This window comes from Bos grunniens, chromosome 28 (genome assembly GCF_055505025.1).
Source record: "Bos grunniens cultivar Pamir isolate PY7600 chromosome 28, Bosgru_T2T1.0, whole genome shotgun sequence".
Lineage (NCBI taxonomy): Eukaryota > Metazoa > Chordata > Mammalia > Artiodactyla > Bovidae > Bos > Bos grunniens.
Window position 1 is genome coordinate 19,803,422 of NC_141192.1, and position 25,679 is coordinate 19,829,100.

Genomic DNA, 25,679 nt, shown 5'->3' on the forward strand with positions numbered 1-25,679 from the left:
AACTCGGCGGCCAAAAAGTACGGTGTTGAATGGGGAGGGAAAGTAGGTTCAATAAATATTTGAGGGTGTCCTGTACGTCTGTTACGGTGTGAGGTCTTGAAATTACAAACCATAAACTCAAGTAGACATTGGACTGAGGGAAACCTGAGGAGAATCCTAGTCAACCCTAACCTGGGCAGATAGCAAGCTAGGACAGTCTGTAAGACTCAGAGTGACTCTAGAATGTTCTAAATAACCGAAGGGCCTGGGTGCTTATCATAAGCCATTTTTCATAAGAGTACCAATGGGAACTTATGTGGTTTGGTCATAGCAAAGATGGAGAAAGTCATCAGATTTCAGGTATCATTGCAAGAGTGGTTTGTAGTCCTAGAGAGACTTTCAGGTGAGGTAATAAATCATCCATCAAAGAAATAATCTGATTTTGATTAACTTAAAGACTGAAGCTTGTCTAAAATTATTCTCATTTGTAATGTTAGACGAGAAAAACAAAAGAAAATGAGGTCTGACTTTACTGACTTGTACAGTACAAGGGAAAAAGACAATTTAATGATGAAGCCAGTACATTTAGATTTATTTTTATTTGTATATAAATTTTTACAAAGTTGAGATAAATTAAAAGGGGAAAGCCATTGGTTAACGACCATTACTTTTCAATAAGAACATTCTGCCTACATTTTATATATATGTATGTATATATAAAGTCTATATATACATGTTTTTCAATTATTTCAAAAAAACATTTTTATTAATTATTCTCCTGTGTGTCATTAAAAGCCAAGAGGTTTTGAATTTGTTAACATTTCTTAGCAGTAGAGCAAGCTTTGCATTGTTCCCATCTGGTGTAAATTATTTTTAGAACTTAAAATTTGAGATAGTTGTCTTCTGTTAACATTCCTTTTAATCTTTCTGTCAATATACTTTTTTAGCTTATTCTTTTTCCGGAATTAGACTAATACATTTTAATATTGTATTTTAGTTACCGCCACCATGTGAATCTGCCTGCACAATACCAACAGATGGTAAGATCTATATTCTGGTAAAATTACATTAAAAGTTATGCATATATGTGGGAAAATTACATGTATATCCATAGATACATCTTACATACCACATACATACAGAGAGAGGAGAGTGGGGAGAAGCAGCATTCTGTGTTTTGAGGCACAGGTGGGAAAAGATGGCTGTGCGTACCACCTTTAGTGCCATCCCCTGTGACCGCAGTTTCCAAATCATGACCCACTGTTCTCTGAGTTCCTGGTAGATGCCTTGTGGAGGCTGGAGCAGGCTGGGCTCTGCACCCCAGTCTGGCCACAGGCTGATTCACCCAGAAAACAGTTCTTTCCATCTTTAGATATTAGGATTCTCTGTAAGGTTCTTCTGGTGAGAATTGCCTATCTATAGGCATCAAGAGTAAGGATGTTTAGTTGCTCAGTCGTGTCTGACTCTGCGACCCCATGGACTATAGCCCACCAGGCTCCTCTGTCCATGGGATTTCCCAAGCAAGAATACTGGAGTGGGTTGCCATTTCCTTCTCCACCTGCCATTTCCTTCCTTCCTTCCTAAGGAAGCCCAAAACAAAACACTGATAAATTACCTGTTTTGGTAATTTAGTGAAGTTATGCATGTATGTAGATTTGTTTTAATGGAATCCATAGCAGGATATATTAAAGCAAGTATATTATTCACTGTTATATATTGGGTGTAATTTTGATTCTTAACAGGGATTCTAATTTGTTTTTCTTTTTCCTGACTACAGTGGATAAGTGGTTCCATCACCAGAAAAACTAAGGAAATTTCTCTGGAATACAAGCTGATAATTGCTGCATCCTACTTGTCGGAAAGTGTTAGATGTGATAGTAGCTTTTCCAAGCTTTAAATTTATAGAACTAATCAGTCAGATTCTGCTGTCACCAATCCAGTGTATTCATACATTATCTATCTAAGAGCATTTATCATGTCAACTAAGGTAACATTTAGTTCCTGCTTAAATATCAAGGCGGTTGTAGTTTGGAAGTCATCTGTGACAGAGTATGCAAGATAAGTACATATTGGATGTATATGTTTGCTATGGTTAGGAAATAAAAATTATTTTGTTTCAACTTGGTTTATGACATTTTTATTTTAATCTGAAGTCTAACACTACCGAGCAGGCTTGGGTGCTGTTTGGTATTTGCTTTCTATGACTGATCTTACAATTCAGTTTTACTAAAAACTGACATTTTTAGGCACCTGAAAATGAAATCCCTTGTATTTACAGTAGTTCTTGATACTCTGCTCTTACCTAATTCCTGTCGTCTCATTGTGAGCCATCAGTCAGAATAGTTCTGTGATTAAATTTGTGGACTGTGGAGCTCTGCAGACCTGAGTTTTTAATGCTACATGATCTACCTGCTTAGCTCTGTAATCTCAGGTCAGGTACCAAACACCCAACTCCAGCTCCCTTGTTTGTAAAAGAGATGCAATTTGTGTAAAGGCATTATTAAGCATTCAGATTGTTTTAATTGAAAAATTTTTTGAGATCATTGTAAAATCACATGCAGTTGTTAAATAATACAGAGAGACTTTCTCTATACCTTTCCCCCCAAAGGTAAGTTTGTAAAACTACAATATAATACAACCAGGATATGGCCCTGATAGTCTACCCATCTTCCTCACATTTCCCAGTTTTACTTGTACTCAGCTGTATGGTGTGTTTTTCTGTATAATAACCTGTGTAGGCTCCTGTATCCTACTAGATACTTAACACTTCTAATATCACAAAGACCCCTGGTTTTATCTTTTTATAACCACACCCACCTCTGATCACATGTATCTGTAGTTCATTCTTTTTATTCATTCCTTTTTATTGCTGAGTAGTATGTTATGTATGCCAGAGGCTGTTCACCTTGGAGACCTGCAGATATGGGTGTGGCCTAGCGTGAGATGCACACCCTCTCCCCCGGATGTATGTATGTATGTGTAAACTGTTTAACCTGTGAAGGACATCTAAGCTCATTCCAGTTTCTGACTATTAAAGCTGCAAGGACTTACCTGGTGGTCCAGTGCCTAAGACTCCACACTCCCAGTGCAGGGGGCCCAGGTTTGTTCACTGGTTAAGGAACTAGATCCCACATGCTGAAGCTCGGGAGTTCGCATGCCACAACTAAGACCCAGTACAGCCAAGTAAATAAATATAAAAAATAAAGCTGCTGCAAATATTCATGTACATATTTTTGTGTCAATATATAACTTTTCACTGTAATTGCTAAGTCATCTCATAGATGCATAGATTTGGTTTTATAAAATGCTGCCAAACTGTTTTCTTGAGTGGCTACACTATTCTACACTTCCTATAGCAATGTATGAGAGATTCCGTTTCTCTGCGTCCTTGCCAGCGTTTGGTTTGTCACTATTTTTTTATTTTAGCCGTTCTGTTAGATGTGCAATGATATCTTGTTGTGCTTTTCATTTGCATTTCTCTAATTGCTAGTTATGTAAAACATCTTTTCCTGTGTCTATTTGCCATCTTCTTTGGTTAAATATTTGTTCCTACCTTTTATGCATTTTCTGATTAGATTTTTTTTTTCCCATCATTAACTGTTGAAAGTCCTTTGTCAGATACGTAGTTGTAAACATTTTCTCCCATTCTGTGACTTTTTATTCTCTTTACATGGGCTTTTACAGAACAGATTTTTAAATTTGATAAAGTCTTCTGTATCAAATTTTCTTTTAATGAATTATGCTCTTGGTATCAAGTTTAAGAATTCTTTACCTGGATCCCAAAGAATGTCTCCAAATGTTTTATAGCTTTACATTTAAGTCTATGATCCCTTTTGAGTTTTTTTTTTGTATAAGGTATGAGGTTTAGGGCAAGGCTCTTTAATTCTTGCTACAGATGTCCAACTGCTCCAGCCCCATTTGTTGAAATGTTATTCTTCCCTCAGTGTACTGGTTTTGTGCTTCTGTCAAATATCAGTTGAGTGTATTTGTGTGGGTCGATTCTGGGTGCTCAGTCTGTTCCACTGATCTATGAGTCTTACCTGTCAGAACCATGCTCCCTTGGTTACTCTAGCTATATGCTAAGTCTTACTACCAAATAGAGAACTTCCTTCCACTTTATTCTTTAGTCCAGGGTGTGTGCCTTTTCAAATAAATTATAAAATACACTGGACTATGTCTATTGTCTATGCCTAGGGAAGAAACCTTACTGGGCTTTTGATAGGCATTGCATGAAACCCGCAGATCAGTGTTAGCCGCGTGTTTAGACTCCTAATGTGTTTATATCAGTGATTTCTAGTTTGCTTCCATTATGCTCAGAAAACAGTTCATATGATTTCAATTCTCTTTAATTTGCTGAGGTGGTTTTATGGCCCAGGATGTGGTCTGTCTTGGGGAATGTTCCATAGTTGCTTTAAAAAAATTTTTTTTTAATTTGGTGTTGAGTGGAATATTCTATTTAACTAAATCCTGTTGATTGGTAGTATTTTTCAGATCTTCTGTATCCTTGCTGGTTTTCTTCTAGTTTTATCAATTGTTGAAAGGGAGGTACTGAAGTCTTCAATTACAACTATGGATTTGTCTGTTTTACCTTTCAGCTTGATCAGCTTTTTCATGTATTTTGAGGCTCTGCTGTTTGGTGTGTACACATTTAGGGTCTTTGTCTTGCTGGTGGGTTAATCCTTCTGTTATTGTGTAATGTTCCTCTTTGTCTGTAGTAATTTTCTTTGCTCCATAATCTACTTTATCAGACACTGACATAGTCACTCCTTGTTTTTGGCTGTTTGCATGTTATATCTTTTTCAATTCTTTTACTTTCAACCTATATATGTTCAATTTGAAGTGAGTTTCTTATAAGTAACATATAGTTGAGTTGCATTTTTATCCAATCTTTGTCTTTTAATTGATACAGTTAGACCATTTAGATTTAAGCTAATTACTGCTATGTTACTGCTTTATCCTGTTTGGGATTTGGTCTGGAAGTTTGTGTCTTTTATCAAATTTGGGGATTTTCCAACTGTATTTCTTCAAATACTCTTTCAGCCCAAGCCACACTTGCCTCTCTGAGACTCTGATAATATGAACATTGGATCTTTTGTTATTGTCCCACAGGCGTGTAGGCTCTTGTTTTTCTCCCAGTCTATTTTTCTTTCTCTTTCAGGTTGGTCCTATTATTCCATCCTCAAGTTCACTGAATCTATCTTTTGTCTTCTCCAATCTTAATAGTGAATCTAGCCAGCAAGTTTTTCTTTTGTTATAGTATTTTTCAGTTCTGTGATGCCCATTTGGTTCTTTTTTATAACTTCTATTTCATTGCAGGAGTTTTTATTTTTTAACTTATTTCAAGAGAATTTCTAGTTGGCAATCTAGTCGCAGCTTTAAGATGACTGCTTTAAAATCTTTGTCAAGATTCATCTCAGTATTGGCATCCATTGACTCTTTTCTCATTCAACTTGTGATTTTCCTGGTTGTTGGTATGATATGTGACTGTTAATAATATCCTAGGCATTTTGTCTATTATGTTAGGACATGCTAGGACCCATTTAAATCTTTTTATTTTTAGTGAGCATCACCCTATTTAGAGTTAGCACATGGGTCTTGGCCTACTTTTGTGGACTGTGGTTTCAATGGCAGTTTAAGTTTCAGCAGCTTTGCAGTGTTATTTTGGTCAGCTTGGTTTATCTGCGGCCAGTAGGGTTTCTGTTGGTTCCTGCTGGTGCTGCCTGAGAGGGCTAAGTATCTACGGGTGAAGGAGGAGAGTCTTAGGCTCCAGGGATAAAGAAGCTTCCTGAATTGGTATACCCATTATGACTGGATTTCTCCCTCTGGCTCAGTCCACCCACATACCTTGGTAACTCTTGGTGGAAAGGGGGAGTCTCAGGCCTTGTGGGGAAGGAGAGTGCCTCCCTGGCTGTTTCTTTCCACCTGGGTTGTCAGTGACCCCCTTGCCAGGTGGTGGCATGCCCACCAGGGGGACCCCCATTCTCTACAGGTGCAGGCGGGGGTGTGAGCCTGTCTGGGCCGCCTTCTGTTGCGAGGTTGGGGTTTGAGAAGGGCTCTCCCCCTGTTGCGTGGTGGGACTGTATGTGCCCTGTCAATGCTGTTCTCCGGTCCTGGGCTCCGAAACTAGCAAGCCTTCTTAGCAGCTTTCAGAGTTCTTTGGTTGTGTCTCGCTATCTCCAGGGCTGTTAGCTGTGCTTAGCAGAAGAAGCAGGGAAAAACAGGTCTATGTCTTATTGTCTGGACCAGAATCAGAAACATCAGCATTCAGACTTAAGTAGCATTTCTCTTATTTTATAAGTTGTTTCTAAATGCTGCCTCAGTCGTGTGGTTTCTGAAGTGATTTGTTAAGATAAAAATTGTTTTCTAATGAAAGACGATGCAAAGTAGGGGACTTCACAAGTACTGGTCCAATAAATAGGAAATCACCCACCCCAATTTTATGGGAAGGAAGGGATACAAGGGACAGAACACTAGTCGGAAGGAATGTCAGCAACAGTTCTGTTACGAGCGCCTCTGTAGAAAGCTTTCACTCCTCTGGTCAAGTAAGGAAATGCAAAATACTCTTGTACCTGCTTACTGGGGCTGCAATAACCGAGTACCACAAACTGGATGGGCTAAACGACAGAAATGTTTTGTCTTACTGTCCTGGAAGCTGGAAGTCTGAGGTCATGTATCTGCAGGCCTGTGCTCCCTAGGGAGGAGTTATTCCAGGCCTCTCCCTGCTTTTGGTAGTTCCTGGCTTGTGGCAGCATAACCCTAATCTTGACAAGGCATTCTCCCTCTGCTTATTTCCAAATTTCCCCTTCTATAAGAACATCAGGGGACTTCTCTGGCGGGCCAGTGGTTAGGACTTGGCGCTTTTGATGTCGTGGACCCAGGTTCAATCCCTGCTTGAGGAACTAAGATCCTGTAAGCTGCATGGCACACCAAAAAAAAAAAGTCATGTTGGGTTAGGTGCCCACTCGACTCCAGTATGACCACATCTGAACTAATTACACCTATCATGATCCTATTTCCAAAATAGGTCACCTTCTGAGGACTGGGTGTTAAGAATTCAAAATATGAATTTTTGTGGGACAGAATAACCCATAACAACTTCAGGCATCTGTAAAGTTCTTCATCACTGGTGCTGGATAAGGGTTATCTACATACTAAAGCCTCAAAGAAAGCCTAACCCTTGGGACAACAGTCATTCTACAAACATTTCTTGAGATTTGGTTTTGTGCCAGGCACTGTTTCAGGTCCTGTGGGGAAAGTGGTAATAAGCAGACTGGTGAGGTTAGGCGCATCATCTGGATAGGCCCCTGTGTTTGGCACTAACCAAATCTCAGTGGCTTAAGAAAACAAGTTCATTCCTCACTCCTCACAAAGTCGTCTCTGCCTCTGGGCAGCTGTCCTCCCTGTGACAGCTCAGCCTTGGCCCCCCGTTAACGTCTGTTTTCTCCTGACGGTCACCATCACACAGAGGGAGAAAGGGCTGGAGCCTCACACTGCTGAGTAAATGCTCTGAAGTGACACACACCATAGACGTTCTTGGTCATTGGCTCATGCAGGCCTCACGGCCATGCCTAACCATGAAATAAAGTGTTACTATTGACATACAGTGGGAATGCAAATCCTCTGAAACCTTATCTTATACACAGAGGAGTAATCTTTTTTTCTTTTTGAGAAAAAAAGAGACTCAGAGAACCTAAGTAACTCACCCAAGGTCCCTCAAATGGTAAGTGATGACTTAATCCAGTTACCTGACTTTGAGATCAGGGGTTTTCCCACTATTTCACACCGTTCCTTAGTTTTCACTGTCATTATTATGTATACCTATGACTGATTCATGCTGAGGTTTGACAGAAAACAATAAAATTCTATAAAGCAATTATCCTTCAATTAAAAAATAAATAAAATTTTTAAAAAGAAAAATGTACTTACTAATCCATAAGCTGATTATTTCCTTAATCATTTCTCCTTTGTTAAACTTTTTAGCTCTTTGTTATTGGTATCTTTAGGCATAACTTTTTTCCTTTGGGATTATTTTCCAAGGATAAATTTCCAGGGGTAGATTGTAAATGGAATACAGACATTTTGTTCCTCTTATTTTGTTTTCTGCAAGGCTTCTGCCAGTTTTCAATGCAGCATATAGTTGCATTTTTATCCCCCATGGGCCTGGAAGTCAAAAGGAGCGACTATGTTGCTGTGGCTAAATGATTTGGCTTATTTGAGCATTAGTATTCCTATCTCTAAAATGGTGATATCACCATCATCACAGGGTAGCAGGAAATAGGTGAAGGACTTAGCCCAGTGCCAGGGTCATAGCGGGTGCTGAGTGAAGACTGGTTGTTCATAACTACTCTAGAGGGTGTGGAGAAAAGGGTATCCTCCTACACTACTGGTGGGAGTGTTTTTAAACTGGTACAAGCACTATGGAAAACAGTATGGAGGTTTCTATAAAAACTAAAAATAGAACTACCATATGACCCACCAATCCCATTCTTGGGCGTAAATCTGGAGAAAACCATAATTCAAAAAGAAAACATGCACTCCAATGTTCCCTGCAGCACTATTTACAATAGTCAAGACATGGAAGCAACCTGGACATCCTCTGACAGAGGAATGGGAAAAGACGATGTAATACTTCTTTCTCCACATACAGATATACAATGGAATATTCAGTTCAGTTCAGTCGCTCAGTCGTGTAAGACTCTGCAACCCCAGGGACTGCAGCATGCCAGGCTTCCCTGTCCATCAGCAACTCCCAGAGCTTGCTCAAACTCATGTCCATAGTCAGTAATGCCATCCAACCATCTCATCCTCTGCCATCCCTTTCTCCTCCTGCCTTCAATCGTTTTCAGCATCAGGGTCTTTTCCAATGAGTCAGCTCTTCGCATCAGGTGGCCAAAGTATTGGAGTTTCAGCTTCAGCATCAGTCCTTCCACTGAATATTCAGGACTGATTTCCTTTAGGATGGACTGGTTGGATCTCCTTGCAGTCCAAGGGAGACTCAAGAGTCTTCTCCAATGCCACAGTTCAAAAGCATCAATTCTTTGGCGCTCAGCTTTCTTTATAGTCCAGCTCTCACATCCATACATGACTACTGGAAAAACCATAGCTTTGATGGACCTTTGTTGGCAAAGTAATGTCTCTGCTTTTTAATATGCTGTCTAGGTAGGTCAATAGCTTTTCTTCCAAGGAGGAAGTCTTTTAATTTCATGGCTGCAGCCACCATCTGCAGTGATTTTGGAGCCCCCCAAAATAAAGTCTCTCACTGTTTCCATTGTTTCCCCATCTATTTGCCATGAAGTGATGGGACTGGATGCCATGATCTTAGTTTTCTGAATGTTTTTTTTTTTTTGAATGTTGGGTTTTAAGCCAACTTTTTCACTCTCTTCTTTCACTTTCATCAGGAGGCTCTTAACCATAAAAAAAGAAGGAAATAATGCCAGCTGTAGCAACACAGATGGACCTAGAGATTATCATACTTAGTGAAGTAAATCAGACAAAGACAAGTATCATATGTGGAATCTTAAAAAAATGATACAAATGAACTCATTTTAAACAGAAACAGACTCTCAGACTTAGAAAACAAGCTTGTGGTTACCAAAGGGGAAAGGTGAAGAAGAGGGATAAATTAGGAGATTGGGATTATCATACACCCACTGGTGTGTGCTTAGTCACTCAGTCGTGTCTGACTCTTTGCGCCCCTTTGGACTGTAACCTGCTAGGCTCCTCAGTCCATGGGATTCTCCAGGCAAGAATACTGGAGTGGACTGCCACGCCTCCTGCAGGGGATCTTCCCAACCCAGGGATCAAACCCACGTCTCGTGTCTCCTGTACTGCTGGTGGATTCTTTACCCACCTAGCCATCGGGGAGTCCATATACCCACTACTGTGTATAAAAGTGATAAAACATTATTTATATATATAAAACAGATAATAAGAACCTGCTGTACAGTACAGGGAACTCTCAATATTCTATAATAACCGATAGGGGAAAATAATGTGAAAAAGAATGGATACATGTATAACTGAATCACTTTGCTGTACATCTGAAACACACAACATTGTAAATCAACTGTACTCCAATATAAAATTAAAAAAAATTTTAATATTGTACCCTCAGCAACACTGCATGATCAATGCATTTTTTTTTTTCAGGTAAGGTAATCTGAAGCATTGGCCCAGTTATATAAAGGGCCCAAATGAGACCTCTGATTGGAAATTCAAAATTCATTTTCACCATCCCTGAGCCCAGGCCTGCATATGCTGCACCTGTAATGGCAATTAAGTCCTGTCTAATCAGTATATTTGCTATGCACAGGCTTCTAGTGTGCTTTTGCACAGAATGTTCTTTACCTTGAGAACAGCTGTCCTCACTTTTGGGCCACAGGGAATTTGCCTTTACACTGACAAGGTGAAGGTGAAGTTGCTCAGTCATGTCCGACTCTGAGACCCCATGGACTGTAGTCCACCAGGCTCCCCAGTCCATGAAGTTCTCCAGGCAAGAGTACCGGATTGGGTTGCCATTTCCTTCTCCATACACTGATAAGAAAGCTGTGCAAATTACTTCATGATGGCAAGCATTTACTGAAGAGTTATTAAGTCGAGTCAACTGCCACAGAGTTTATTGGTCCTTCTGTCTCTGGGATCTTTCCTTTAGTTATTACAAAACCGTTAACAGAAAATATTCACCAGGAATAAGATTAAGCAATAAAAATCACAAGGGTATGTGGCAATCTGAATTTTTTTTAAAAAGCCTGAGAACAATTTGGCTTGTTCTATCAAAATTTTAAATTTATCTTGACCCTTTGAGTCACCAGTTCTGCTATAAGAATTCATGCTAGTTGACTAAGAATAGCCAACCAGGCATACAGCCTATGGCAGCTTTGTTTATTATAACGAAACCTGGAAAAAATATCCAGCAGTCCAGTTGAGGAATGGCTAAATATTCATGCCATGTAGCAGTCAATGACATCACTGCATGTGCTGATATGGAAAAGATGTTAAAAAAAAAATCCAAGTGAAAGGAGAAAGTTGTAGTACTCAACAGCTGCCAGCTACGCCCTGGGGGCCAGATCCAGCCTGCTGGAGGTTTGGTAAAAACATTTTACTGGAACACAGGCACACCGTTCATTTATGAATTGCTGTGACTGACTTCTAGCTACAATGGAGAGAGAATTTAATTGTTGGGATAGAGACCATATGACCTGCAAAGTCAAAAATATTTACTGCTTGACCCTTTACCAAAAACTTTTGTCAATTTTGCTCTATCCTACGATCCTCTTTGTGTTTTTTTCACAAAGAAAGTATTGATAGGGTGGTGAAAGAGATACGTTAATGGATCTGCTTGTATGAGTATAGACGATTTCTGGGGACAAACAGACAAAAGTTAACCACAGCCAACAACCGTTATCTCAGGGAGTAGGAATGAGTTCTGTATGGAAGGAGTCAGGCCCAAGGAGTTTCCTTCCACTTTGTAAGCTTCTAGGCTCTTTGGAATGCAAAGAGGCAAAATGGTTGTTTTATAAACAGCTATATAAGGAGGAGACCTTATAAACAGCTATGAAAAAAAGAGAAGCAAAAGGCAAAGGAGAAAAGGAAAGATATACCCATTTGAATGCAGAGTTCCAAAGAATAGCAAGAAGAGATAAGAAAGCCTTCCTCAGTGATCAGTGCAAAAAAATAGAGGAAAACAACAGAATGGGAAAGACTAGAGATCTCTTCAAAAAAATCAGAGATACCAAGGGAACTTTTCATGCAAAGATGGGCACAATAAAGGACAGAAATGGTATGGACCTAACAGAAACAAAAGTTATTAAGAAGAGGTGGCAAGAATACACAGAAGAACCATACAAAAAAGATCTTCACAACCCAGATAATCACAAAGGTGTGATCACTCACCTAGAGCCAGACATCCTGGAATGTGAAGTAAAGTGGGCCTTAGGAAGCATCACTACAAACAAAGCTAGTGGAGGTGATAGAATTCCAGTTGAGCTATTTCAAATCCTAAAAGATGATGCTGTGAAAGTGCTGCACTCAATATGCCAGCAAATTTGGAAAACTCAGGAGTGGCCACAGGACTGGAAAAGGTCAGTTTTCATTCCAATCCCAAAGAAAGGCAATGCCAAAGAATGCTCAAACTACTGCACAAATAATTGCACTCATCTTACATGCTATCAAAGTAATGCTCAAAATTCTGCAAGCCAGGCTTCAACAGTCCATGAACTGTGAACTTCCAGATGTTCAAGCTGGATTTAGAAAAGGCAGAGGAACCAGAGATCAAATTGCCAACATCTGCTGGATTATCAAAAAAGCAAGAGAGTTCCAGGAAAACATCTATTTCTGCTTTATCGACTACACCAAAGCATTGACTGTGTGGATCACAACAAACTGTGGAAAATTCTGAAAGAGATGGGACTACCAGACCACCTGACCTGCCTCCTGAGAAATCTGTGTGCAGGTCAAGAAGCAATAGTTAGATGTGGACATGGAACAACAGACTGGTTCCAAATCGGGAAAGGAGTATGTTAAAGCTGTATACTGTCACCCTGCTTATTTAACTTACATGCAGAGTACATCATGAGAAATGCTGGACTGGATAAAGCACAAGCTGGAATCAAGATTGCTGGGAGAAATATTAATAAACTCAGATATGCAGATGACACCACCCTTATGGCAGAAAGCAAAGAAGAAATAAAAAGCCTCTTGACGAAAATGAAATAGGAGAGTGAAAAAGTTGGCTTAAATCTCAACATTCAGAAAACTAAGATCATGGCATCAGGTCCCATCACTTCATGGCAAACAGATGGGGAAACAATGGAAACAGTGAGAGACTTTATTTTCTTGGGCTCCAAAATCACTGCAGATAGTGACTGGAGCCATGAAATTAAAAGATGCTTGCTCCTTGGAAGAAAAGTTATGACCAGTCTGGACAGAATATTAACAAGCAGAGACATTACTTTGCCAACAAATGTCTGTCTAGTCAAAGCTTTGGTTTTTCCAGTAGTCATGTATGGAGAGGTGGACCATAAAAGAAAGCTGAGCACCGAAGAATTGATGCTTTTGAACTGTGGTGTTGGAGAAAACTCTTGAGAGTCCCTTGGACTGCAAGGAGATCCAACCAGTCCATCCTAAAGGAAATCAGTCCTGAATATTCATTGGAAGGACTAATGCTGAAGCTGAAGCTCCAATACTTTGGCCACCTGATGCGAAGAGCTGACTCATTGGAAAAGACCCTGATTCTGGGAAAGACTGAAGGCAGGAGGAGAAGGGGACAACAGAGGATGAGATGTTTGGATATCACTGACACAACGGACATGTGTTTAAGTAAACTCCAGGAGTTGGTGATGGATTGGGAGGCCTGGCGTGCTGCAGTCCATGGGGTCTCAAAGAGTCTGACATGACTGAGCGACTGAACTGAACTGATGTTCTTTGGTTTGTTTTTCTAAAAGCATGTATAAGATTTAATTTAAAGTTTTTTTTAAGAAAATCAAGTAAAGTAGGAAAAGGACACCAATGGACAGTGCTCAGCACAGCTAGTGGCAGGGGGCTTCTCTCTCTCTCTCTCTCTCTCTCTATATATATATGTATATATATATATATAAATAATATACATATATATATTAACTATATATATATGTATGTATCTTTCAGTTCAGTTCAGTCGCTCAGTCGTGTCCGACTCTTTGCGACCCCAGGAATCACAGCATGCGAGGCCTCCCTGTCCATCACCATCTCCCAGAGTTCACTCAAACTCACGTCCATTGAGTCGGTGATGCCATCTAGCCATCTCATCCTGTCGTCCCCTTTTCCTCCTGTCCCTAATCCCTCCCAGCATCAGAGTCTTTTCCAATGAATCAACTCTTCGCATGAGGTGCCCAAAGTACTGGAGTTTCAGCTTTAGCATCATTCCTTCCAAAGAAATCCCAGGGCTGATCTCCTTTAGAATGGACTGGTTGGATCTCCTTGCAGTCCAGGGGACTCTCAAGAATCTTCTCCAACACCACAGTTCAAAAGCATCTGAATAAGGACTGGAAGGGACTAGGCCCCAAAATCTGATTTTTAACCAGTTCCCCCGGTGATTCAAACATACCCCTATGTTTGAAACTAATGCTCTAGTCATAAGTCTCAGAGATCAGGAAAAATTTCTCATGGGGTTTTAGATTAGCATGAGATAACCCAGCAAACATCTACCACAGCAACAGCAGCAATGATAATAGCTCCCATTTGTGAACACTTCCTAAGTGTTGGGCCTGAGGGTATAGGCTCTATGTATTCATCTAGTGGGTATCCTTGTCCTGTTCCTGATCTTAGATGAAATGCCAAATCAGAAGTTGGAATCACGACTGCCGAGAGAAATATCAGCAACCTCAGATATGCAGATAATATCACTGTAAAGGCAGAATAGGAACTAAAGATACTCTTGATGAGGGTGAAAGAGGAGAGTGGAAAAGCTGGCTTAAAACTCAGCATTCAAAACCTAAGATCATGGCATCCAGTCCTATCACTTCACAGCAAATAGAAGGGGAAAAAGTGGAAACAGTTGCAGGTTTCATTTTCTTGGGCTCTAATATCACTGTGAACAGTGACTACAGCCATAAAATTAAAAGATGCTTGCTCTTTGGAAGGAAAGCTATGATAAACCTAGACAGTGTATTAAAAAGCAGAGACATCACTTTGCCAAAGAAGTTCCATATAGTCAAAGCTATGGTTTTTCCAGTAGTCATATACAGATGTGAGAGTTGGACTATAAAGAAGGCTGAGTGCCGAAGAATTATAACAATAACCCTGTGTACGAGACAGCAAAAGAGACAGTGATGTATAGAACAGTCTTATGGACTCTGAGGGAGAGGGAGAGGGTGGGAAGATTTGGGAGAATAGCATTGAAACATGTAAAATATCATGTATGAAACGAGATGCCAGTCCAGGTTCGATGCACGATACTGGATGCTTGGGGCTGGTGCACTGGGACGACCCAGAGGGATGGTATGGGGAGGGAGGAGGGAGGAGGGTTCAGGATGGGGAACACATGTTTACCTGTGGTGGATTCATTTTGATATTTGGCAAAACTAATACAATTATGTAAAGTTTAAAAATAAAATAAAATTAAGATTAAAAGAATTGATGCTTTCGAATTGTGGTGCTAGAGAAGACTTTTGACAGTCCCTTGGACTGCAAGGAGATCCAACCAGTCCATTCTGAAGGAGATCAGCCCTGGGATTTCTTTGGAAGGAATGATGCTAAAGCTGAAACTCCAGTACTTTGGCCACCTCATGCGAAGAGTTGACTTATTGGAAAAGACTCTGATGCTGGGGGGGATTGGGGGCAGGAGGAGAAGGGCACGACAGAGGATGAGATGGCTGGATGCTATCACTGACTCGATGGACGTGAGTCTCAGTGAACTCCGGGAGTTGGTGGTGGACAGGGAGGCCTGGCGTGCTGCGATTCATGGGGTCACGAAGAGTTGGACACGACTGAGTGACTGATCTGATCTGATCTCTGGACAGTGAGGAAATCAAATCAGTCAATCCTAAAGGAATTCAGTCCTGAATATTCATTGGAAGGACCAATGCTGAAGCTTCACTTCTTTGGCCACCTGATGCAAAGGGCCAACTCATTGGAAGGGGCCCTGATGCTGGGAAAGACTGAAGGCAAAAGGAAAAGGGGGTGACAGAGGATGAGATGGTTAGATAGCAACACTGACTCAATGGACATGAATCTGAGCAAACTCCAGCAGATAATGAACAGGGAAGCCCGGCGTGCTGCAGTCTATAGGGGGCGGGGGGCAAAGAGTCAGACATGACTAAAGAACAATAGCAACTTAGCTTTTCATCATTGAATTTGATGTTGGCTGTAGGTTTATCACATATGGACTTTACTATGTTCAGGTTTGTTCAGTCTATACCCACTTTGTTGAGAATTTTTATAAGTGGATGTTGAATTCTGTCAAAAGCTTTGTCTGCATCTATTAAGATGATATGATTTTCATTCTGTAATTTGTTAATGTGGTGTATCACACTGACTGATTTGTGGATATTGAACCATCCTTACATCCCAGGGATAAATCCCATTTGATCATGGTGTACAATCCTTTTAATATATTGTTGAGTTAATGTATTTTTAAATGTATTTTATTTTTTAAATTACACAAATTTTTTTCTCTGTTTATTTTACTTTACAATATTGTATTGGTTTTGCCATACACTGACTTGAATCCACCATGGATGTACATGTGTTCCCCATCCTGAACCCTCCCTCCCCACCCCATCCCTCTGGGTCATCCCAGTGCACCGGCCCCGAGCACCCTGTATCATGCATCGAACCTGGACCAGTGATTCGTTTCACATATGATATACATGTTTCAATGCCATTCTCCCATATCGTCCCGCCCTTGCCCTCTCCCAGAGTCCAGAAGACTGTTCTATACATTGTGTCTCTTTTGCTGTCTCACATACAGGGTTATTTACACAAATTTTTATATGTTAAAATTTCAAAAAATTACAGATAAATTCCTCCATGCTTGCTGTCAATCTCACTGCCTTCTTAACGATTAACCATTATTATCAGTTTAGTATGAATCCTTCTTGATTTTTCTTTATGTTTTTACACACACATATCTGAATATAAATATACAATTTAGTATTTTTAAGTATGTATGGGATCATAGTTATTATATACATTTTGAAATTTCATGTTATTTATGGATGCTGCTGCTGCTGCTAAGTCACTTCAGTCGTGTCTGACTCTGTGTGACCCCATAGACGGCAGCCCACCAGGCTCCCCCGTCCCTGGGATTCTCCGGGCAAGAACACTGGAGTGGGTTGCCATTTCCTTCTCCATATGGATGCTACCTAATTCTTTTTTTATAGTTTATTTACTTATTTTATTTCTGGTTGCAGTGGGTCTTTGTCGCTTAGAGCAGGCTTTCTCTAGTTTCAGAGTGCTGGGACTAATCTCTAGTTGCAGTGTGAGGCTCTTGATTGCAATGTCTTCTCGTTGCAGAGCACAGGTTCTAGGTGGGCTTCAGTAGTCCATATGAACATGGACTTCAGTAGTTGTGGCTCAGGGGCTTTAGAGTGCAGGCTCAGTAATTGTGGTGCACAGGTTTAGTTCCTTCACGCATGTGGAATCTTCCTGGGCCAGGGATCTAACCTAAGTCCCCTGCATTGGTAGGCAGATTCTCATCTAATGTACTGCGAGGAAAGTCCCAGATGCTACCTCATTCTTTTAAACTGGTGTAAAGGTAATACAAATGTATTGTTGAACACATTCTTAAGCACACATGACATGTTTCTGAAATCTAATGTGTTGTAGGTAGCTGGAATGCTGGCTACAAGTTGGAGAATAGAAGAGGGGCAGGCAAGAGAGGTAGGCAAGGATTGGGTAATGAAAGGACTTGCTAGAGACCCTGGACTTTAGGAGAACCTTGAGAGGCACCAACAGTTTTTACAGCTGGAAACAACTATTGTCTTATTTCTGTAATGGGTACAGAATTCTAGGAATCCTGGTGATCTGCAGTGCTGTTTGATAATATTTCCCCCTCCCTACCATACTCTTCTCATTAGGAAATGTCCAACCATATTTACTGAATGCATAACTCCTCTATAAATACTGACGTGATCTTGGTATGGTATGTCATTTGGACATGTTCCACAAGCATTTGCTGGGTGTGCCATGGGAGGCAGTGGAGGGGAGTACCAAGTTGTGCAGTGGTTTCCGAAGCAGGGTCCAAGGCTCTCTGGAGGTGCTAGAGGGTCCTCCAGTGGGGCCATTCAAAATCTAGGAGGTGATTCCCAAGTGCCACTAGACTCTAAGCCTCATGAGGCTTCATGAGGTTAGGGGCTCTGTCTCTTTTGCTTCCCTCTGTATTTCTAGCACCTAGCACATGTCTTGACATATATCACGTACTTCATAAGTATTGAATGAATTAATCCAAAATACAAATTCTTTCATTGCTTCCTAAAGGGAAATACTTATGTACCAAGACAAGACCATAATTGGGCATTCACAAACTAAAATGTGTATTTCTGGAGTTAGCTGAGAACACTAACTTAATATTTTACTAAATTCAGTCAGTCATCATAGGCTAGTTAATTTTGTTAAAAAAAGTAAAAAAAGGGGAGGGAGGAGGGAGGAGGGTTCAGGATGGGGAACAAATGTATACCTGTGGCGGATTCATTTCGATATTTGGCAAAACTAATACAATATTGTAAAGTTTAAAAATAAAATAAAATTTAAAAAAAAATAAAGTAATTTGGGGAAAAAAAAAAAAGGAAAAAAAGCCTCCGTATTCAGGCTTTTTTCTTTTTCTTTTCTGCAGGTATGGAGGTGGTTGGAATTTCCGCAATGTAAGGAAGGAATCTTTATTTTGTTGTATCCTTAATGCTTCTTGGGGACCTCAACTAATGCTTTTTAATTAAAAACTACTATTAATTATTCTACTAATATTAAGATAGTATGCTGTAAGTGTTGAGTTAACTCTGTAATATGAACAGGAGCAAGATTATCTGCTAAACCTGACCCTCCAAAGACAGAAACCAAGCCTGAAAAGACTCCTGCAAAGAAGGGAGAAAAGGGACCCAAAAACAAAGGAGGAAAAGCTGACAGTGGTGAGAAAGGGAATAACCCTGAAAAAAATGGAAATGCCAAGTCAGACCACACACAGAAAGACGAAGGTGCTAGGGATACCAAGTGAAAGAAAAAAATGTTTTTAAAAATTGTGGTAAAATACACGTAACATGCATTTACCATCTTAACCATTTTTAAGTGTTCTGTACAGTTTAGTAGTGTTGAGCACATTCCCGGTGTTGTACAACAGATCTCCAGCATTCTTTTCACCTTGCAAAACTGAAACTATGTGTGTGCTAAGTCTCATCGGTTGTATCTGATTCTTTGTGAACCTATGGACTGTAGTCCCCCAGGCTCCTCTGTCCATGGGATTCTTCAGGCAAGAATATTGGAGTGAATTTCCATTCCCTCCTCCAGGGGATCTTCCCGACCCAGGGATTGAACCTGTCTCATGCATCGGCAGGACTGCCACCATAACCCTTAAATAATTCCCCATTCTTGCCCCCTCCCAGGCCATGGTAACCACCCTTCTACCTTCTGTCTCTGCAAATCTGAGAATTCTAGTTCTCAGTACCTATACTAGTACCTAGTATAAATGGAATCATATAGTATTTGTCTTTTTGTGGCTTATTTCACTTAGCATGTCCCCAAAGTTCACTCATGTTGTAGCATTTGTCAGAATTTCCTTCCTTTTTAAGGCTGAATAATATGACATTTTGTTTATCCATTTATCCATCGATGGACACTTGGGTTGCTTCCACCTCTTGGCTGTTGCGAACACTATTGCTGGGAACATCAGTGTACAAACATTTCTTTGAGACTCTGTTTTCAATTCTGTAAGTTATATACTCAGAAGTGGAATCCTGGATTGTATGGTAATTGCATTTCCTATACTTGAGCAAATCCCCTGTTGATTTCTATAGGGGCTGCACAATTTTACATTCCCTCCAACAGTATACACATTGGGAACATACAATTAGCTTAAGAATTAAGATTTTTTCCAAATTACACTCTAGATTATGTTAAAGGGAAAACACTTAGAAATCTTAAGACTTTTACCTCCTCAAATTTTAGATTGATTGCTTTTCAGAACAATTTTTCTAGCATTATATGAACTCCTCTGGCTAACAAAAGGCTAAACATTTACATTCTTCTCAGGAGTTGAATGACTTATGTATTAATACAGATGGTTTTCCAGTTTTTACCATGCTCAGTGCAGGAAGGAATCACTAATTTTCATCATCCATGCCCTTTCGCTCCCCGGTCTCTCCTCTCCTTCATAGCCACATTTCAAATGGCGCTGTCTCGTGTCACTGCCCCCTTTCTTCCCCTCCTGGCCTCTCCTTAGGTCACTCCAGTCCAGCATCCATCCCTGTTACTCCCCTGAAACTGCATGTATCAAGGTCATCCATGGCCTCCATGCTGACAATTTCAGTAAGTGGTTAATTTTTATTGTCGACTTGACTGGACTAAAAAACATCCAGATAACTGGTGAAACATTATTTCTCGGTGTGTCTGTGTTTCTGGAAGAAATTAGCATTTGGTTCAGTACACAAAGTAAAGAGCTGTGCCCTCACCACCGTCAATGGGCATCATCCATCTGCAGAAAGCGCAAGCGGAACAAAGACACAAAGGAAGGGTAAAATCTCTCTCACTTCTTGAGCTGGAACATCTACCTTCCTGCCTTTGGGCATCAGAGTTCCTTGTTCCACAGCCTTCAGACTCCAAGACTTACACCAACAGCCCTCTGATTCTCAGGCCTTCACACTCAGACTGAATAATTTCACCAACTTTTCTGACTCTTCAGCCTGCAGATGGTGGGACTTCCTGGCTTCCATCACCAAGTGAACCTGCTCCTTAATAAATCTCCGCTTATACAGATCTATGTACTCTATTGGTTCTTTTTCTCTGGAGAACTCAGACTAACACAGGTGCGTTTCAGTCTCCATTTCAGTTTCTGAGTTCCTGTCTACCTAATGTTGAGCACGCGTAGGGGAATAAGACTAGAATGGGGAGGAGAATTACATAAAACTCAACAAAACCCCTCCATCTCCAGATCACTCACAATAAAAGCGAAATCCTCACAGTGGCCTACAAGGCTCTAAAGGTTTGCCCCTATTGAGAGACAACTCTCCACGAATCGCTCATATTTCTGCACTTTTTGTAGCAGAGGTACTAGAAGCCTTTATTTCAACTATCTTTTTTTTTTTCCAGGGATGTTTAGATAAAGAACAGCCTTGGAAAAGAGTCTCCATCTGGGCAGGAGATAGGTCTCTATGCTAGCCAGTGTAATACTGTCTCTATCTGGGTCAAAAGTCAGCCAAGTTTGCCTGAAGTCCATTATGAAAGACGGGGGTTCCCTAAGCTCTGGGTTCTTCAGCTGTGATCCAAACCCATTCTGGGCTGCTCTGCATCACCCCTGAAGAACTTGGTGGAGGGCAAGTGCAAAACACATCAACATGAAGCTCATGTTACTTGCTTTGGTTGAGGTAATAAAATCCTTTTTCTCTGCCCCAGGAGTCTCGTGTTTGCCAGTATCCATGGAAGTGTGCCTGGATAACTCCTTAGGTAGTCTCAGAACCTTCTTGCCGAGGACCAGACCCGGCTGATCCAGGGTATTCGAAGGAGAGACGGCGTAGGCGAAGATCAGGAAACAATTGCTTAATTAAACGTTAATTAAGGATATAAAGAGTAATGGAATAAGGATAGCTCAGTAAAATTCAGTGAAGAAAAGAGGCTGAAATAAGGATAGCTCAGTGAGGAAATTCAGTGGAGAAAAGAGACTGAATAAAATTCCAAAGCAGGGAATTAATGTCACCTACGAAGGCCGCAGGCGTCCTCCCGTTCTCCTGAAGGAGAGGAGACACTAAGGCCTCCCCGGTCGGATCTTAGAAGCCCAGGCAAAATTAGTAGGCTTGACAAGCTTCCCTGCCTCAGAGGAAAAATTCAGCTAGAAGGTGAAAGAAAGAACGACATGGGGACACCAAATTCCGGTGAACAAAAGGAGATACTTTATTTTCCAAAGCAGTTTTATACCTTAAGTTGTGCATAGAGGATAATGGGGGAAGGGGTAGAGGCATGCAAAGACAGCAGTTCCTGATCCTTATCGAAGTCAGGCTTTCAAACTTATCATATGCAAAAGTTTAGGTGATTTACATCATCTTCTGGCCAGGAAGCCTGTTAACATTTTAAGAAACTTATTTTTCTCTAAAGGTGATTATTCTAAAGTCAGGCACCAGCCTCCAAAAAGCATTGGAGAAAGTTGCATTCCTATAGGGCAAAGGTGAGGTGGGCTCAATCAAGAAAAGAATTAACTCAAGGGTCCAAGATTACAAACATTGAGGCAACTGCTTACATTTCTATACACCCATTATATCAATCAATACACCGCCAAGGACACAGTAGGTAAGGGATATGGAGACTTAGCAGCAAACATTGGCCCAACAAGTGAAAAACCCTTCACCAATACAATTTCTAATCAATCTTTTAACTACTCAAAGGAATCTGTGTTTAGACAGTTTAGAACATCTCCTGCCTCTCACAGTTGGGAGGCTCTGAACAATCACATGTTGCCGGAAAAAACCTATTCAGGCAGGCTAGAGGACTTCCAAAGGAGTTTGTGTGTTGAAACACTGTCACACCCAAGAATTATTAACTGGAGCTGTAAGCTAACTCTTTTTTCAGAGAGAGGTAGTGGGGGACAGCCCCCCGTAAAGTCAGAGGTGTAGATGACAGCACAAAGCAGAAAGTAGGCAGACTCTGGTTTTGGGGGTAGATTGCTCGAGAATTTCCAGGGAGACTCCTGAGGCTTGATCCCGCCTTTGCGTATGCCAAGCCTCCTTCCTCATGACCTTTGCCAGGGGCGGAGCTCGCTCCCCACACCTTCTCAATTCTTAAACCGCCTGCCCCACACTTTTATCACCTCATCTCCTGCTACAATTTCCCTTGATGCCCTGCCTGGCTATGCTGGCCTCCCAGCTGCTCCTGGAACCTGCCATGCACACTCCTCTTTGGGACCTCTGCACATGCTCTGCTGTTAGCCTGGAACATTTCACCCCCAGATGTCTTTCAGGTCTTTTCCAAATGGCATTTTGGTGGGGCCTTCCTTGACAGTAGCTTCACCACCAGTAAACAGGCTGACATTTGCCAACCTGAGTGAAGATGTTATCTCAGTCAGTCAGTTCAGTTGCTCAGTTGTGTCCGACTCTTTGCAACCCCATGGACTGCAGCACGCCAGGTTTCCCTGTACATCACCAACTCCCAGAGCTTGTTCAAACTCATGTCCATCGAGTCGGTGATGCCATCCAACCATCTCATCCTTTGTCATCCCCTTCTCCTCCTGCCTTCAATCTTTCCCAGCATCAGGGTCTTTTCCAATGAGTCAGCTCTTTGCATCAGGTGGCCAAAGTATTGGAGCTTCAGCTTTAGCATCAGTCCTTCCAATGAATATTCAAGACTGATTTCCTTTAGGATGGACTGGTTGGATCTCCTTGCAGTCCAAGGGACTCTCAAGAGTTTTCTCCACCACCACAGTTCAAAAGCATCAGTTCTTCAGCACTCAGCTTTCTTTACGGTCCAACTCTCACATCCATACACAACTACTGGAAAAACCATAGCTTTGACCAGACAGACCTTTGTCGGCAAAGTAATGTCTCTCCTTTTTAAAACACTGTCTGGGTTGGTCATAGCTTTTTTCCCAAGGAGCAATCATCTTTTATTTCATGGCTGCAGCCACCATCTGCAGTGATTTTTGAGCCCAGAAAAATAAAGTCTCTCACTATTTCCATTGTTTCCCCATCTATTTGCCATGAAGTGGTGGGACTGGGTGCCATGATCTTAGTCTTTTGAATGTTGAGTTTTAAGCCAACTTTTTCACTCTCCTCTTTCACTTTCATCAAGTGGCTCTGTAGTTCCTCTTCACTTTCTGCCATAAGGGTGGTGTCATCTGCATATCTGAAGTTATTGATATTTCTCCCGGCAATCTTGATTCCAGCTTGTGCTTCATCCAGCCCAGCATTTCGTATGATGTACTTTGCATATAAGTTAAATAAATAGCATCTCACTGAGTTTTAAATTTATTAACTTTTATTACTTTCTGTAACCTGTATTTTTATTGTGAGTTTATTATGATTAAGAGCCACTTACATTTCCTTCCCTGGTAATCATCTGATTCTCTCCTTACCTATTTTTTTAGAAAATCTTTTTCATATAAAATTTTCACTTGCCTATGATGTAATTACAGCTTTCCTCGTGGCTCAGTGGTAAAGAATCCACCTGCCAATTCAGGAGAAGCAGGTTTGATCCCTGGGTGAGGAAGATCCCCTGGAGAAGGAAATGGCAACCCACCCCAATATTCTTGCTGGGTAATACCATGGACAGAGGAGCCTGGAAGGCTATAGTCCCTGGGGTCATAAAAAGGTCAGACATGATTAGGTGACTAACAGCAACAACAATGATGAGATTACACCTATTTTTTTCTCAACTTATTATCAATCTTTTGAGTTTATGGTGTCATCATTATTGCTATTTTGCCATACAAGGTATTTTAATTTTTCTGTGGTTGAATTTATCAATCTTTTATGGCTTCTGGATTTTCAGTCACAAACAGAAAGACCTTCTCTATTCCAGGAGAGTTGAGACTATAAAGAGCTGAGGCTATAAAGAAAGCTGAGCACAGAAGAATTGATGCCTTTGAACTGTGGTATTGGAGAAGACTCTTGAGAGTCCCTTGGACTGCAAGGAGATCCAACCAGTCCATCCTAAAGGAAGTCAGTCCTGAATATTCATTGGAAGGACTATGCTAAAGCTGAAGCTGAAGCTCCAATATTTTGGCCACCTGATGTGAAGAAGTGACTCATTAGAAAAGACCCTGATGCTGGGAAAGACTGAAGGAGGGAGGAGAAGGGGATGACAGAATCTGAGACGGTTGGATGGCATCACAGACGTGATGGACGTGAGTTTGAGTGGCTCCAGGAGTTGATGATGGACAGGGAAGCCCGGCATGCTGCAGTCCATGGGGTCGCAAAGAGTCGGACAAGACTGAGCGACTGAACTGAACTGACAATGTTTTAATATCTGAGTGCTAGATCCCCCTCCACGTTCTTTTTCACAGACTGTTTTCTACTATTCTTGTTTATTTTTCCATTTGAGTTTTAGGAACAAACAGGGAGTTTAATTAATCCTATTTGTACTTTTATAAGAATTATGTTAAATTTGTAATTTTACTTACAGAAAATTGAGACCGTTATATTGCATCTTCTCATCCAAAAGCATCATTCATCTTTCCATATGACTCAATTTTCTTACCTGTAAGATGAGAGCAATAATACCAGTCTCATACGGCTGTCCTCATAATTAAATGGGGAAATGCAAGTGAATGACAGTATAACAGGAACCAATGTTTTGGTTTGGAAGTGCTTTGCCACTTCCTGGAGAAGGAAATGGCAACCCACTCCAGTATTCTTGCCTGGAGAATCCCATGGACGGAGAGGCCTGATAGGCTACAGTCCATGGGGTCGCAAAGAGTCGGACACGACTGAGCGACTTCACTTCACTAGGGTATGAACTTGGGTTTGGTTACCAGAGTATTACGAACTTTGATTCTCTCATTTGTAAACTGAGGATAACAATAGTATAGGCTTCACAGGGCTGTGACGAGGGTCAAATGAGATGAGGCGTGCAAAGTACTCAATGAACAGGAACTTAAGTACTCAATGAATATTAGCTGTTCTTCTAGAAAACAGGTTATCCCAGGGGCACTGTGACATAACGCTGAAGCTTACGGAAATCCATCTTAGGTCGAGGGCTCTCAGGTCAACTCTTGCTTCCGAGAACCTACCTACCCGCTGGTCGCCACTTCTGACTTTCCCCGAGCGTCTAGAAAAACATGCACTCGTATCTGAAGCCGCGAGATCGAGCGCCTAGTTTCGCTGCTAGACTCCAGAACCCTACCCCACCCATTGGGCTGCAGCGCTGCCACGTCTCGCGCATCCCGAGCTCCCTACGAGAGGTAGAGCCCGCCCCAGAGCGATTCGTCACGCCGAGGCCCGCCCCTCCGCGGCCCCAGTCACTGGTAGGGCGGCACCGGATGGCCACGCGCCGTGACGCTACGAAGGGGTGGGGACGAGCACGCGCCCGGAAGT

At 41.3% G+C, this 25,679-nt stretch overlaps 1 protein-coding gene and 1 long non-coding RNA gene across 3 annotated transcripts in view; one reads left to right on the plus strand and one right to left on the minus strand.

Annotated features, from left to right (window-relative positions):
• PPA1 (inorganic pyrophosphatase 1) overlaps window positions 1–2,099 on the plus strand; it is a 38,397-nt gene extending 36,298 nt beyond the window's left edge. The window contains exons 10-11 of the mRNA XM_086381583.1: window positions 977–1,019; window positions 1,757–2,099. Coding sequence (XP_086237709.1) covers window positions 977–1,019; window positions 1,757–1,788 — 75 coding nt within the window. The 3' untranslated portion in view covers window positions 1,789–2,099. The remainder of the gene's footprint in view (window positions 1–976; window positions 1,020–1,756) is intronic.
• Window positions 2,100–5,219: 3,120 nt separating this feature from the next.
• Window positions 5,220–25,667, minus strand: LOC147342967 (uncharacterized). 2 transcript variants are annotated; one of them, XR_015156679.1, is made up of 3 exons: window positions 25,376–25,667; window positions 24,767–24,843; window positions 5,220–9,383 (listed from the first exon to the last, which is right to left on the minus strand). It is a non-coding gene; the product is annotated as an uncharacterized LOC147342967 (long non-coding RNA). The 2 variants fall into 2 exon arrangements; XR_015156680.1 differs by having other exon boundaries at window positions 25,380–25,665.
• Between the last annotated feature and the right edge of the window lie 12 nt (window positions 25,668–25,679).